This window comes from Macadamia integrifolia, unplaced genomic scaffold (assembly GCF_013358625.1).
Source record: "Macadamia integrifolia cultivar HAES 741 unplaced genomic scaffold, SCU_Mint_v3 scaffold2488, whole genome shotgun sequence".
NCBI lineage: Eukaryota > Viridiplantae > Streptophyta > Magnoliopsida > Proteales > Proteaceae > Macadamia > Macadamia integrifolia.
Genome location: NW_024868747.1, coordinates 5616 through 20894, shown reverse-complemented (window position 1 = coordinate 20894; position 15279 = coordinate 5616). Strand labels below are relative to the sequence as shown.

Below are 15279 nucleotides of genomic sequence, written 5' to 3'. Positions count from 1 at the left end.
CCTCTTGAAAAGAGAATGAGAAAAGAAGATAAGGTTCACCTGGAGTCTCTAGCTTCCCACGGATTTGAAAATTTACATTTGCTACCTCCTATAAGAACCAAGAGCCCGAGAGCTCCATGAACTCAAGCCTCATCCTTTTAGAGGAAGAAGTGTGTATGCAAAGCAAAGAAGGGCACAAAGAATGATGGTTTGCATGTATTGTGCCCGAACCAACTGCAATGGGAAGACTTATGAAGGTGGTCAAAGTATGATCAAGGCACCAAGATGGCATCCCTCAACAGGCTAGAAAATATGGACTTTATAGAAAGAGAACTGAGCAGTCTCCAACAATCTTCACCCCTTAGAAAATTTGACTTCCGAGAGTATGAGATTGACCAGCTGGTATTCATGAAGAAACAGACATCTATCCAGAAGAAACATTGTGCCACTGAAAATATAGCAACAACCTTTTTAGAAGGAGAAGAAGGCCCTTCACCACACCTCCTCATCCATCAAGCCACTGAACCACTCCTGAACTGGACAAGCATTGGAGAAAACTTCAAGTTTTCTTATGCTATTGAGTTAACCAGCCTGAATACACTTAGCAAAAGCATCAAGCCAGTTATCAAGTTTGTAGTCGAGTCTGTTGTTTATGATTTCGTGTCTACCACCCCTCTTGAGGAGAGTTCAGAGTCCTTGTATGTCAAGTCTGTTACTCCTGCTTTCATGAATGTAATTTCTGATTCTGAGTACGACTTGCCTCCTTTTTCTGATGATGATCTTAATAAATATCAAGAATCAATAAAATAATGGAAAACAAAGAAAGCCTAACCCATCCATGAGGATACTCAGGTTATTAATCTAGAAACCAACCAATGCATTCGAGAGGTAAAAATTGGCACTACCCTTGATGATGAAGAAGCAGAAGAAATGGTTAGTCTTCTTAAGGAATTCGCCGAGGTCTTTGCTTGGTCTTATGAGGATATGCCTAGTATCGACCCCAACATCGTGTGGCATCGATTGTTGACTTACATTGGGGCAAAGCCAGTAAAGTAGAAACTCTGAAGAATGTGGCCAGAATGGAGTGAGAAGTTCAGAGAAGAAGTTGTGAAGCAGTGGAATGCGGGATTTCTACAAGTGGTGAAATACCCCCAATGGCTGGCCAACATTGTACCAGTACCAAAGAAGGATGGTAAGGTACGAATGTGCATGGACTTCCGAGATCTTAACAAAGTGAGCCCTAAAGATGACTTCCCATTACCTCACATTGATGTATTGGTGGATAATACAGCGGGGCATGCTTTGTTATCATTTATGGATGGATTCTTAGGATACAAAAAAATAAGCATGCACCCAGAAGATCGTGAGAAGACAACCTTCACCACTCCATAGGGAACCTATTGTTACGAGGTAATGCCTTTTGGACTGAAGAATGCTGGGGCAACTTATTAGAGAGTAGATATGGCCATATTGCATGACATGATGAACAAAGATGTGGAAGTCTATGTGGATGACATGATAGTAAAGTCAAAAGATTGGCAGGGTCATATTCCCGTGCTAAGGCATTTCTTTGAAAGAATCAAGAACTATCAACTGAAGTTGAACCCTCAGAAGTGTGTATTTGGGGTAACAACAGGAAAGTTGTTAGGTTTCTTGGTGAGTGAAAGAGGCATTGAAGTTGATCCTATCAAGATCAAGGCCATTTAGGAAATGCCCACACCTTGGACTGAGAAGCAAATACGAGGATTTTTGGGTCACATTCAGTATATTAGCAGATTCATAGCTCAATTGACTATAATCTATGAACCAATTTTCAAACTGCTGAAGAAGGATCAACCCACGAAATGGAATAACCAATTCCAACAAGATTTTGATAAGATCAAGGGATACCTTATGAACCCACCAGTATTGACACCGCCGATGGAAGGAGAACCACTTCTCTTGTACTTATCCATGGGAGAATATTCCATGGGCTCATTGCTAGAACAGAAGGAGACAAAAGAAGAGGTAGAGCATGCCATATACTACCTTAGCATGAAGTTCCTAGAATATGAGACACGGTACATATCTTTGGAAAGAACTTGTACTGCATTGATTTGGGCAACAAAAAGGTTACGACATTACATGGTTTCCTATCCGGTGTACGTGATCTCAAGGATGGATCCCATCAAATATCTCTTCGAGAAACTAGCCTTAACAGGAAGGATGGCCCATTGGTTGCTTTTACCATCAGAGTTTGACATCACCTATGTTACTCAGAAGTATATCAAGGGGCAAGCCATAGCCGATCATTTAGCTGCCCACCCCACAAAAGATGGAAGATCCTTGGATGATGCCTTTCCCGATGAAGGAATCACCACAATGGAGAAAGATGACACAGTTAACGACTGGCTGTTATACTTTGATGGAGAAGCCAATTAGAAGGGATGTGGTGTGGGAATATTGCTTATCACCCTTGATGGCCTTTAATTACTGTCATCATTCTGCCTTGACTTCCCCTGTACCAACAACATTGTCAAATATGAAGCTTGTGCTTTGGGGCTTGAAACTACTTTGACTTTTGGTGTGAAAAGGATCAAGGTTTATGGTGATTCGTCCATCGTCTTCTACTAGACACAAGGAAAGTGGAAGACTAGAGATGAAAAGTTGAAGCCAAAGAGGTGAGTGAACACTTTGAGAAGATCTCATTCGAATACTTCTAAAGAGATAACAACAGGTTTTTTGATGCCCTTGTGACTTTGGCTTCCTTGGTAGAATGCAACCCTATGGCTAGGGTTTGACCGTTCTTTATAAAACAAAGAAGCAAGCCCATTTATCAGAATTCAGTGAACTCTCTCACTGTGAATGGGTGGTCTTGGTTTTCTCAATAGTGGATTTCATCAGAGAAAGGAAGTACCCAGTTGAAGCAACTGATAGAGAAAAGAAGTTTCTGAGAAGATATGCCACCCAGTTTATTCTTCAAGAAGATCTGTTATACAAGAGATCTTATGACGGAATATAGTTGTTGGGTGTAGATGAGGAACAAGCTACAATCATCATAGAGGAAATTCATCAAGGTCTTTGTGGGACCCCATATGAATGCCAAGATGTTATCTAAGAAGATCCTCAGGCTGGGATATTAATGGAACACAATGGAAGCAGATTGCGTGGACTTTGTCAAGAAATGCTACGAGTGTCAGATATTTGCTAGCATCATACACATCCCGCCAACCAAGCTGGATTTTCTCAATTCAGATTGGCCATTCTCTACTTGGGGCATTGACATCATTGGGAAGATCAACCCCAAGGCATCTAATAGTCACTAGTTCATCTTGGAGCCATTGATTGTTTCACCAAGTGGGTAGAAGCTCAGTCCTATGCGGTCTTCACGTCTGGTAAGGTGGAAAAATTCATCTAAGAAAATATTATTTTCCGATATGGAGTACCTCAAGAATTGATATCAGATCAGGGATCCCATTTCTAGGGCAAGACTGATAAAATCTACACAAAGTTTGGAATCAGAAGGCATCGCTCTACCACTTACAGGCTATAGACCAATGGGGCAGTAGAAGTGGCCAACAAGAACATCAAAGTCATCCTGTAGAAAATGGCAGAAACTCATAAGGATTGGGCTGATAAGTTACCCCTTGCCTTGTGGGCATACCGGACTTCTGTTGGATCCTCGACAGGGGCCATCCCTTTCTCTTTGGTATATGTGGTTGAGGTGGTTCTATCCATGAAAATCCTGGTACCATCCCTAAGGGTGGTCCTTGATAGTCAGATACCTGAAGGAGAATGGGTAAAGGTTAGGCATGGCGAGCTCAATTTGCTCGATGAAAGGCGTATGAAAGCTATGGATAACTTGAAGAAATATCAAATGAGAATAGCCAGGGCCTTTAACAAGAATGTGAAGCCCTGCCACATAGAGGAGGGAAAACTTGTTCTTCGAGAACAAAAAGCCCCAATTCATGACCCAAGAGGGAAATTCAGGCCCAACTGGAGCGGCCCATTCATTGTCAAGGAAATTCTACTAGGCAAAGCTGTGAAACTCATAGACCACAATGGCAAAGAAATACCCGGACTGGTCAACATGGATCAACTTAAGAAATATTATGTCTAATAGGGCGAATAGCTCGAATAGCTTGAACTACATCAAACTTGATTCCTTTTGAGGGATACGTAGGCAACTTGACACGTGTAAGTGCGGTCTCAACCATCTAAAGGCATTAAATTGGTTCATTGATTAATAACCAAAGTATTTTAAAAGATCATTATAGTTTGTGTCCCCCAAGAATCGCCATTTGGCATGAAAGGCCATTAGGTATTTGTCATCCACCCATTGGTCCTTCACTTCTTCCCCAGGATTTTATCCCCTAAGAATTGCCATTTGGCATGCAAGGCCATTAGGTATCTGTCATTCACCTATGGTCCATCAACTCTTATCCAGGATTCTATTTCCTAATAGAAAATTGCCACCCGGCACCAGTTTGTCAAGGCTAGTTTATTCCCCACCCTTGATCAGTCAAAAAAGAAGAGCTTGATGCAACAGTGGTAAAGGCTTGTTTGAGTCATTAGCTAATGAGTAATGCTTTGATAAATCATCATATCTCTTTTATTTGTGATGGTTTCAGAAAAAAACCATGTGCTCGTTGGATGAGACATTGAGGAAATGGACACTGGACATGAACATGAGAGCACTAGGATTGCTAGAATCTATGATTGTGTCATTCGTCGATCGAATCGAATGTGTGAAATTACATCATCAGTTACTCTGGAAAGTGCCTCAACATTGGGACGCCAACTTAAATATATTTTGGTTTGGATTAGTAGAGATCTGCCTAAATCTCAAAGAATTCTGAGTTTGTATGTTATCTCCACCTCAAGGCAGGTTATTTCAGCCATCTTTGAAGAAAGATTATTCCGAGGAAATTCAAGACTTCTTCGGATGGAAAGAAAAGGAAGCGAAACAATTTGTCAAGTATGGAAAGATCAACATTCTGAAGGTGGCCTAGATCTTCATCCAATATCTACATGATAGCTTGGTATGTTCTCCCCACTCTCGGATGTGGTGCACCATCCATTCTGATTGAGGTAGTAAAACAGTTGAAGAAGGGAAGTGACATCATCCCTACGGTTCTTGCAGAAACACTCAAGGGATTCGATGATAAGAGTTGTGGCCACAAATTTAGACTAGAACATTACCAAGGGAGTCCTATTGTTTTTCAGATTTGGCTCCTCAAGAAATTGAAGTTGACCAAACTATTAAAAGGAGGCCCATTCGGAGCTCTTTACTACTAGGATAAGAGGGAAGTTCAGGAATTTGACCTCATCATTGATTGGGATAAGTACCTACAGGAAAGAACTGTGTAAGATATTGTATGAAGGTGCCTAGGGAGGCCACAAGAAGATTTTCTGATGAAGACCCCTGGCTATAATTATGTTAGGTTGATGGGATTGACTCACACATCCTTTTATTTGCATTCATACATCAGCCGACAATATGGGCTCGAGGTGACGAACCCAGAGGAGTTAGTGAACTTTCATCCACCTCAAGAGTTGTCTTCCCAGCTTGTTACTCACCTATCTTATCTATGGTAGGAAAATTGTTTCTCTTTTCATGTAATTCACTTGGTAATAGAACGGGGAAGTATTTGGATTCTCATTTAATCCCGATTATTCTAATTGTGACTTGAGTTATGGAATTGATTATGCCTGAACATTGCAAACAAAAAATAAAAGCAAAAAGAAAAGATTTTGTTTGCACCAAAGGTAAGTTTTCATTCATAAGATGCTAAAATAAAATGATGAACAAACAAGGGTGGAAAGAAAAAGGAAAATATACATGTGTTTGTGTTTACAGGAAATACAGGAACAAATCCCTATGGGTCAAAAGTCATCATTTGAACCATACTCTGAATCATCCCCATGGAGTACCAGGGAACCCACGGATGCTAGTCCAGCCTACTGCAACCTCTGGCTCATGTCCTGAATCAGTGTATCCTTCCGTGCAATTTCCCACTCATTGGAGCTGACTTGGCTCTGCAAGGTGACAATCCTTCTATCCTAAGGAACATATAAAAGTATCAAAAAGAAGAATAATGAAAGAAAAAAAGGAGGAAGGTGAGAAATACCTTGGCAACAATTGTCTCACACAAGCCATAATGCATCATCCTGATCTCAGAATAAACCTCTGGGGACACCTGAGAAAGAGCATATCAGCCAAAGGAAGTCAAGAGTTAATTGAAGGATGATCAGATACTCACATAGTTATAATCAATGGGCAGCCCAAGGGAAGCATCTACATCTGTTGTCTGCTCTAAAAGATGAGGGAGACTGAGTTGGCTACATTAGGATAGTTCCAAGCAGGGAAGCCATGGAAGGGGATGTTAGCAACTCTGAGAGACCCACTTACACTGGTAGAGGGTCCCGCTTGTGAAGGATCAATGGCACTAACTTGTGACCTAACGGAAGAAGGGTCTACACATCACACTCTCCCCTGAATGAACATCAGTCAAGACCAAAACAAGAAAAATTTGAAGGAAATACTTAAGAAAGGGCAACATACCACTGGACCATCAGGACCAAGAGGGGTGCATACTGTCTCCTCCTCCAGGAAGGCCCTATAGTCCTTATCCTGGTCAAGAAATGAGTCATCCCATAATTTGTCAGCCAAGCACTTCATCTCGTCTACTGCGATGATCTCTGAGTAGTGCATAGTGGGTGGAGGAAGACCGTGAGAGGGGCATGACTCGATATCCGACCATTGGGGTACTACCCTCTCTCCCAAATACTAGACGTGGCCCCAAATGCCCTGAAAAAGGACTTGGTTCTCGAATAAGTGTTTAGCCAATGTGAATCCTTCAGAATCTGGAAATACATGGCAATAAAATGGTCTCCAAGTGACCTACAAATCCAAGGAAAAGTAAGTACAACACAAGATAAAAGGAATTTCAATATCAAACTTGGCATACCTCAGTGAGGTCGTTCAAAAGAGAACGAGCAGTGGTCCCCAGAGGATGGTGCCAAGCCCTGATCACCTGATTGTCGCCCTACCTCGTGGCTACAGTGAAGAAGAATGCCTAAGGGTCCCTTAGTCTTGGAGCTATGGTCCCCAAGTGCTCAAAGCACTAAGGCTATTTCAAGAGATTAAAGTAAGAAAGTGCAATCCAAATGAATGAAAGGAAATGGTTACAAGAAGGAAAGTTACCTGAAGAATGTAACTTGCCCCCTTGAGGCCCCTATCTCCATATGATAGTAGGTCTAGGGTCCGCAAGAGATATGCATAGGCGGCCCCACCCTAGTCCTAAGAATCTACTATACGAAGATCTTGGAGGAAGAACACCAGGCGGATATCTACTCCCCCTCGTAGGTCACTTAAAAGGCACTGACCCACAGCAAATAGCAAGAAAGAATGGGCCACCTATGACATGTTGCCTGGGTTCTCCCCCAGGCCGATTTTCCACCATCGGGCACTAATCTCCCTTAGACGGATGTGTGTCTAGCCGACCGTGATGGTAATGCCTGTCAAATCTGTGAACTCCCTGACAGCTGAAATCTTAGGTAGGGTCATGGGTCTACCCCCAAGTGGAATGCCTATCAAGGTATAGAAGCATAGGGGCGTGATGGTGATCTCGCCAACAAGGAGATGACAAGAATGAGTACTCGGCCACCACTGCTCCATCAGGGCCCCCACCAGTGCCGGATTGAACTTTCGGGTCTCTACAAGGGCTAGCTGGCACAGGTAGGATGTATCAACCATCTCTTTCACTCTACGAGGAGTATCCTATGCCAAGACTGAACCATGTTTGGATGGCCATACAAGGCCATGGTAGGTGGTTCCCTCCCCTCATGCTAATGGAAATAAAGAATATACAAAAAAAAAAAAAAAAAAAAAAAAAGCAAAAAGCAATATAAAAAAAACAACAAAACAAGAATAAAAGATGATCAAAATAATGAATAAAATATAAAGACTTACCCAAGAACCCCATACGGAGTCGCAGATGTGATTCCGACTGTTGTGAAGAGTCTACCCGGAGTACCAATCGGCCAGGGCCTCATCCCTATGGGAAGAATTGCTACAACTCTCCAGCTGGATCTCTCCCAAAGATTTTCTCAATCTCCTTTAAGCCATATTTTCAGAAATTACAAGAAGCCCCCAAAAGTTTCTCAATTAGCAAGAAGCCCCAGAAAGTTTTCCAATTTGCATAAAAGCCCACAAGAATATAAATTTTCTAAATGACTCCTCCCTCAAGAACAAGATGAAGATCTTCAAAAGTAAGATGAAGATTTCCAAGAACAAGATGACAAACTTAAAAAACAAGAAGGAGAACTTCAAGAAAAACCTAAGGGCTCTAGAAACTCAAAACCCACTCACTTCACTCAGAAAAGTTAGAATGAGAAATGGAGAAGGAAGGGGGATCATTTTATAGGAAAAAAATTGTTTTTCCCAAAAAAAAAAAATTTGAGATTCCAAATCCAAAGTGCAAATCAAAGTTTCTTACTACCAAATATCAAATTCAAAATTATTTTTGTGGTAGTTGCAAATTATGTCACATGAGAAGTAGAAATTCAAAGGGAAGGTAGAAATTCATGTGGTAGGTAAAAATTATTCAAGAAAAATAGAAAATAAAAATAAAAAGGAAGGTAAAATTCAAATTCATGTGATAGGTGGAAATTATATCACATGAAAAAGAAGAAAGTAAATGTCAAATTTTTATTGGTCAAAATTCAAGATTAAGAAGAAAGATACCAAATCAAAAGCAAAGGGTAAGATTCCAAATCAGGCATCAAATCCAAAAATCAAGATTCCAAGTCTAACATCAAAATTCAGGTCAAAAAATCCAAAAATCAAGATTCCAAATCAAGAACCAAAAGTTCAAAACCCAAATGATTAAGAACCAGGGGCTTAAACCCAATGGTCCAATCTCATTGACTTGGTCCCAGATAGCCTAGCCCGGTTCAAAAGAACCCACTTGGAAGGCCAGATAGCCCAGCCCGGTTCAAAAGCACCTAGTTGGAAGACTAGATAGCCCAGACCGATTTGAAAGAACCCGCCTGGAGACCAAAATCCCTAGGACTAGTGGATAGAAGTCCAGCCTAGGAAGAGCATTTTTCATGTACTAACATCTTCTGCAGAGAGGGCTCAAATTTCTGCAAATGATGGATCAATCCCTAGGACTGGCGGATGGAAGTCCAGCCTAGGAAGAACATTTTTCATATACTAACATTCTCTATAGGGAGGGCTCAAATCTCTACAAAATGTTAGTTTAACATCTCAAAACAGGATTGAAAGGGCTCAAATTTCTTTCCTGTCATCAGTGGCCTAGGTAAGTCCTCAACTTTAAAGTAGTTAAGAGATATTATCTGTTGTATTTTTCAACTCCATCATAAATGAGCAAGATGATGGCAGTACATGCTCTGGGTGATAAAATGTGGTCGTTCTTTTCTTTGCCCTTCGGCTGTTGGCACAAGCCTCGGCAAAAGAGGGGCATTCTGTAGATACCCAATTTTGTCACCCTCCTCTGGCTATGATGAATGTGGATCTTGGATATGACTTCTGGCTTCCAATCAATAGAGACGATGATAGAAATACTCCCCTACTTGAAACCCTAGAAACCCCCACTCGGTAGAGAAGAGGGTCCAATTTTGACTTTCTATATACAAAGGAAAATGGTCAAGATGACCATACAGATGGATAGTGCTTAGAAATACAATTCCTATGATATATGGCACGTCAAAATTAGACTGTCGGACCTCCCGCGGTCATCCCCAAAAAATTACATTTTCCCATACGTATGCCGCGCACACTGACAAGCCTACTGGAAACCTGGAAAAATCTCCTACCTACCCCAAACACCCTAAAGATCATCCCCTACCTACCTAGATAACCCAAAAACATTCCCCTACCTGAAACCCTAGAAACCCCTACGAGGGAGACAAGAGGTCCAATTTTAACTTTTTAGATACAAAGGAATCCGGTCAAGATGACCATACGGATGGATAGTGCTCGAAAGTACAATTCTGACGATATATAGTACGTCAAAATCGGACTGATAGATCTCCTATGATCATCGCCGAAAAACTTTATGATCGAATGCAGTGCGCTGGCCAACAGGCCAGCCCGTAATCGTGCTAGCTGCCCATGGCTGCAGCACATAGCTGCTGCCTATGGGCTACAACACATGTATGCTAGCCATGCCCACGCCTCCTCCGATAATGCCCGTACCCCCTTTGGCCTTGACCTGCACCCCCGCAGGTCATGACCTACGCCCCCACAGGCCATGACCTGCGCCCCCTCCGCACATGTTTGTGCCCCCTTTGGCCTTGACCCGAGCCCCCCCAGCAGGCCCATGCCTGCACCCCCTCTGGCCTTGACCCATGCCCCCTCTAGCCATAGCCCACTGCTGCCTATGCATGCTGCCCATGTGCGTTGCCTCGTGTGCCAAGTGACGCACACCCATGTTACTACCCGTGTGCCATACGTCATACACTTATGACATTGCCCGCACACCTTGTATACATCACCTGCCCTCCTATACTGACCATGCCTCATACACTTCGGCCCAGTCTCACGCACCGCCATCAATAGCTTGGATTGATATTCCCTTAACCTGATGGGTGAAGAAATTCCCTCTTCACCAGCTTAAGACCAAAAAACCCATTTTTAATGAGGATTCTCTCTCCTAAAAAACCCTTTTTTTACCCATTGTTTAAAAGTCTGTTTCACCCATTTTAGTCTAAGAACCCATTTTTCCCATTGTTTAAAAGCCCTCTTCACCAACTTTAGTTAAAAAACCCTCTTTCGTCCATTGGATAGAGATGCTCCCTCTTTCCCATTGGCCAATAAAACCTATAAATACCCCCTCCTTTGGATTTTATATACAAAACAACCCCATCTACTCCATAGTAGTGAAGCTCTACCCTCTCTCCTTCCCTCCCTCTCGTGATTTTCTTCGGGTATTCGGAGCGATCTTCTTCAAGACCCAAAATTTTGTTCGGATCTTCGAAGTGTTCTTCAAGACTTTGAAGATCTTCAATCCAAGTTCTTAGTCCAATCCAGTTTTTGCTAAACATAGTGTGTTCTTCAACCCCCTCCTTGGAGTGTTCTTGAGTTTTACCCGAAATAGAAATCCCTCCCCCTTGAGGTTCTTTGGGTCTACGAAGAGATCTTTGTCAAGATCCAAAATTCTGTTTGGATCTTCAAGGTGTTCTTCGGGGCTTCAGGGATCTTCAATCCATTTTTAGGTCAATCCGTTTCTTTCCAAAAATAGCAATTCCTAGCAAAAGCTCTGTCCAAGTGCCCCTAGATTCTTTTCAGAAATAGTAATTTCCAGTGGAAGCTCTATCGAAGTGCCACCTCAGCCTAGCCATCCCCTAGCCTATCCCCAGTGGAAGCTCTGTCGGAGTGCCACCTCATCCTAGCCCTCCCTAGCTTATCCCTAGCGGAAGCTCTGTTGGAGTGCCACCTCAGCCTAGCCCTCCCTAGCTATCCCCAGCAGAAGCTCTATCGGAGTGTCATCTCAGCCTAGCCCTCGCATAGCCTATCCCCAGTGGAAGCTCTGCCAGAGTGCCACCTCATCCCAAGCCTAGAAATAGCCTTCCCTAGCCAAAGTTCTATCCGAACCCAAATTCAGAAATAGCCTTCCCTAGCCGATGCTCTGCCCGAATCCAAATCCAAAAGTAGCTGTTCTTAGTCGAAGCTCTATCCGAATCAAAATCCAAAATAGCCTTCCCTAGCCGAAGCTCTGTCCGAATCCAAATCCAAAAGTAACCATTCCTAGCCGGAACCCTGTCCGAATATCATCACAATCAGCATCTCTCAAGAAAGAAACTTGAAGGTGAAGACCATCTTCCCTTGAGCCATGAGAACACCAAAGACAGTCTGAGTTGGTACTAATCAGGGGCCCACCCCTCTTAACCCGAAATAGGGGTCAAATTTAGGTATAATCTCTCTCCTTATTTGAGCATAATGTAGATAACTAATAGACCTTGTTTAGTGTACATAGTAGCTTAAATTCGGTTAATGTATATATGTGTGATAACTTAGCCATGTATGTGAAATAGTAATAATTATGAAAAATGTTCGCTCTTAATCATCTAGTAGGAAGACCGGTTGAATCGGGTAGATTGGGTGCCTAACACCTTCCCAACTCTGTAACCTAACACTTACCCTAAAACCCTGGACCAGACCAATTATTGGGCCCTTTTCTCTAGAATTACGCCCACCCCTGGGTCCTGGGCCCATAATCTTAGGTGGCGACTCCAAACCCTTTTGTATGATCCCGATCCCCTTATTGGACCATCATCAAACCCCCATCTAGAATGATAAACTTTACACTCTTGCGAAATAGGCCTCCACGTATCTTCGAGCCGTGATACGGTTGTGTGGGGCCTACAAGCAAAGCACATATGACACACCCCTGCCTCACTAGAAAAAGAAAGAGAGGAGAGAGGATGGAATCGATGCAAGTCCTTTTCTCTCCCCCAAAAAAAGGGAAAGAGAGAGACATCCTCATCTTCTTTCAGTCATTATTGTCACAGTATATTCAATGAACCTTCCTAGAATGGCACACCCACAGTAAGATGTGATTGTTGCCAGAGGCAGGAACTTGTCTGGCATGGCCGATGGACATATCGGTGCCGTGACTGCCAGGAGGGGGTTATCAAAAGTTTGTTGGGTGATTGATGGCCGCATACTGGGATCGGCAGGCTCCTAATTATGGCTAGGATTTGTATCACTATGCAATCGATGGTGGTTTTGAGACCAGGGATACAACCTAATGTGCCGTAGTAGCATTTGCCAGATTTAGTTGTATTGTTAGGTGGATAATAAAATAAATGAATTGCATCACGGGCATCATGGACTATATGTTTAATTTATGTAATCATGTATCATGAATTATTTATGCGATTGCCTTTGCTTGGTTGTGCATGAACCCTACCCCTCACTGAGCGAGTTGGAAAGGTCACCTCACATATATGCCCCTTTTTAGATGATGATGCAGGTATGGTCGGTCCTATGCCTTGTGACTCTCTTTCCTCTGGACTCAAGTAAGGAGTGAGCGATTGGTTGATGACGAAAGCAGGGGAGCATAACTAGGATTGTACCTATGATGTATGTGCTTACGTGGCACCATGAGGTGTTTGGCGTATTTTGTTATTCTAATATAGATTTGTGAATGGTATACTTTGAACTAATTTTATAAGTCTCGAATAATTGTAAACCGATAATTTGGTTATGGATATTGACAGTATCACTAGATGTTCCACATTTTATTATGATTCTGCTATTATACTCTGATTTCGTTGCTATTATTTGGTTGTGTTGTGAGATTGTGAATAGTTAAGGTATTGCTGTCAGGGATCTTGGTAGGTTCGTAAGATAAGTAAGCGTCTTACTTACACAATCGGTATTCTTATACGGTGAGTTAGGTCTCCTGGAAGTGGGGTGTGACAGCTTGGCATCAGAGCGTGATACTCTGCCTTAAATCACAATCTCAACCGAACCACAATTTATGGATTAGGATTAAAATTAAAAATTTTAAAGACAACAAATAATAGAAATTATACATTTAGGAGACAAGTATAGGTGTTAAAGCCATTTCATTATAATCAAGAATTGAGTACATAAGCTTACACCAATTTTCTCAAAATAAAAGACAGAAAGCTAGAAATCCTAACTAGCCTAAATCTAGGTATTCAAATAACATAAGCAAATGACAAAATAAATTTCAAAGAATATCTAGAACATGGAATTTTAAAGAAAACACTGAATGGGAAATTCTAAGACTACCGTGGCAACCTAATCCACTACTCCTATTGATCATGCTACTACTGATGCTGCCATTGGCCTTGAGCCTGGCTCTGGTTTTGACCATGTACTCTTGGAGGTGGCATCAGAATGGCGAGGTGGAAGATCATCGCCTGTATTTGTGCCTCAAGGGAGGCCACCCTATTGTCTATTAGATAGTAATTCCTATCCATGCTCTCAAGCTGGTGTTCCATCCTCCTCAACAAGTTTATGGTGGTGCCCAGGTGGGACATCACATCAGTGAGACCATAAGGTCTCACGCCTCTAGTGCTATAGGAAGAGGAGGCAACAGTGGAAACCATAGTCTATGGGTCAAGTGGTGGAACACCACCAGCACCACCATCAACCCCACCAACACCTATGCCAGCACCACCACCAGCTCCACCAGCACCTCTACCAACACCATCACTAGCCCCATCAGCATCTCCACCATCTCCCTCAGAACCTCCACTAACAACCCTGGCATCATCTCCTAGTTGACCCTCCACCTCCATTGGTTGTTCCCCCTCAGCCTCATCGGGTGAGACCTCACTTATATCTAGTGTCATCTTCTTTAGGGAATCTTGGTTGAAGTCTATTACATCAGCTCCCAAGTACCCCTCACCTTCCAAGTCCACCCAAAAGTGGAGGAACACATCAGTTAGAATCCTCCCATAACACAGATTTCTGGCCCTATGTGCCCCCCCTCGGACCTTGTCACCATGGTCCACATCAGTAGGTAGGGAAGGCAAACCGGCACCCCCATGTACACATAATATGTCACATAGGCATGCAGCATAGGCATCTTGCCATAGTGGCCACAGGTAGGAAGGATATTCAACTGAACTGCCCTATTGACAACCTTTGGGGTGGCTTGACCGTTGACAGTGAAATCCCACCCAAAAGTAGCCTTGGTGAGCATATTGTTCATCTCTGGAAGGACCCCGGGATTCTAGAACTCATAGGCTGAAGTCTGATGAGGGCAGTAGACCAGCTTGCTTGTATTGTCAACCATCAGAATGTTAGCCAGCTACCTTATGTCAAAGGATATTTTGACCCGCTTCACATAGGAAGTGATCCTCATCTCTTTCTTGCAGCGGTTCACGCACTAGAGGTTAGAGTAGAATAACCTCACCAACCTTGGGTAGTATCTCTGGTTGGGCTTCAGAATGCGATACCACCCAATGGCCTCAAAGTGTTGGTTGAGGCAGAATTGTTAGAAATCCCTAGTCCACACATACTTCCTCGGATCCACATTATGAAATTCAAAGCTTTCCCAACGGTCATGTTCGACCACAGAGGGAAATAGTAGTTGGTCATACTATGCCTCTTCAAGAATGGCTGATTTCTCTTGTGTGACGGTGCGGTGAGTATGAACACGATGACCAGACATGATTTTAGAGGTTCCTAAGGTTTTAGAGAATAAGACCTAAGTTCAAAAAGTGAAACAAGTCTCACAGATAAAAAAAAAAAACCTAGGTTAGAGAAGAAGGAGAACTAACCTTGGATGCGTAGACAGCGCTAATCGATCG

General features: G+C 42.7%; 1 protein-coding gene across 4 annotated transcripts in view; it reads right to left on the bottom strand.

Annotated features, from left to right (window-relative positions):
- LOC122066604 overlaps positions 1-7814 on the bottom strand; it is a 34813-nt gene extending 26999 nt beyond the window's left edge. The window contains exons 1-3 of one of the 4 annotated variants that reach the window (XR_006136406.1): positions 6524-7814; positions 6090-6158; positions 5870-6021 (exon numbers count right to left, since the gene is read on the bottom strand). Coding sequence is in view for 3 of the 4 variants with exons in the window: in XM_042630432.1 (XP_042486366.1) it covers positions 5920-6021; positions 6090-6158; positions 6524-6673 (321 nt within the window). In the remaining variant the exon portion in view is untranslated. Of the gene's footprint in view, positions 1-5783; positions 6022-6089; positions 6159-6523 lie in introns of those variants that run through there. The other 3 variants (XM_042630432.1, XM_042630434.1, XM_042630433.1) reach the window with 3 other exon arrangements.
- Positions 7815-15279: the final 7465 nt, after the last annotated feature.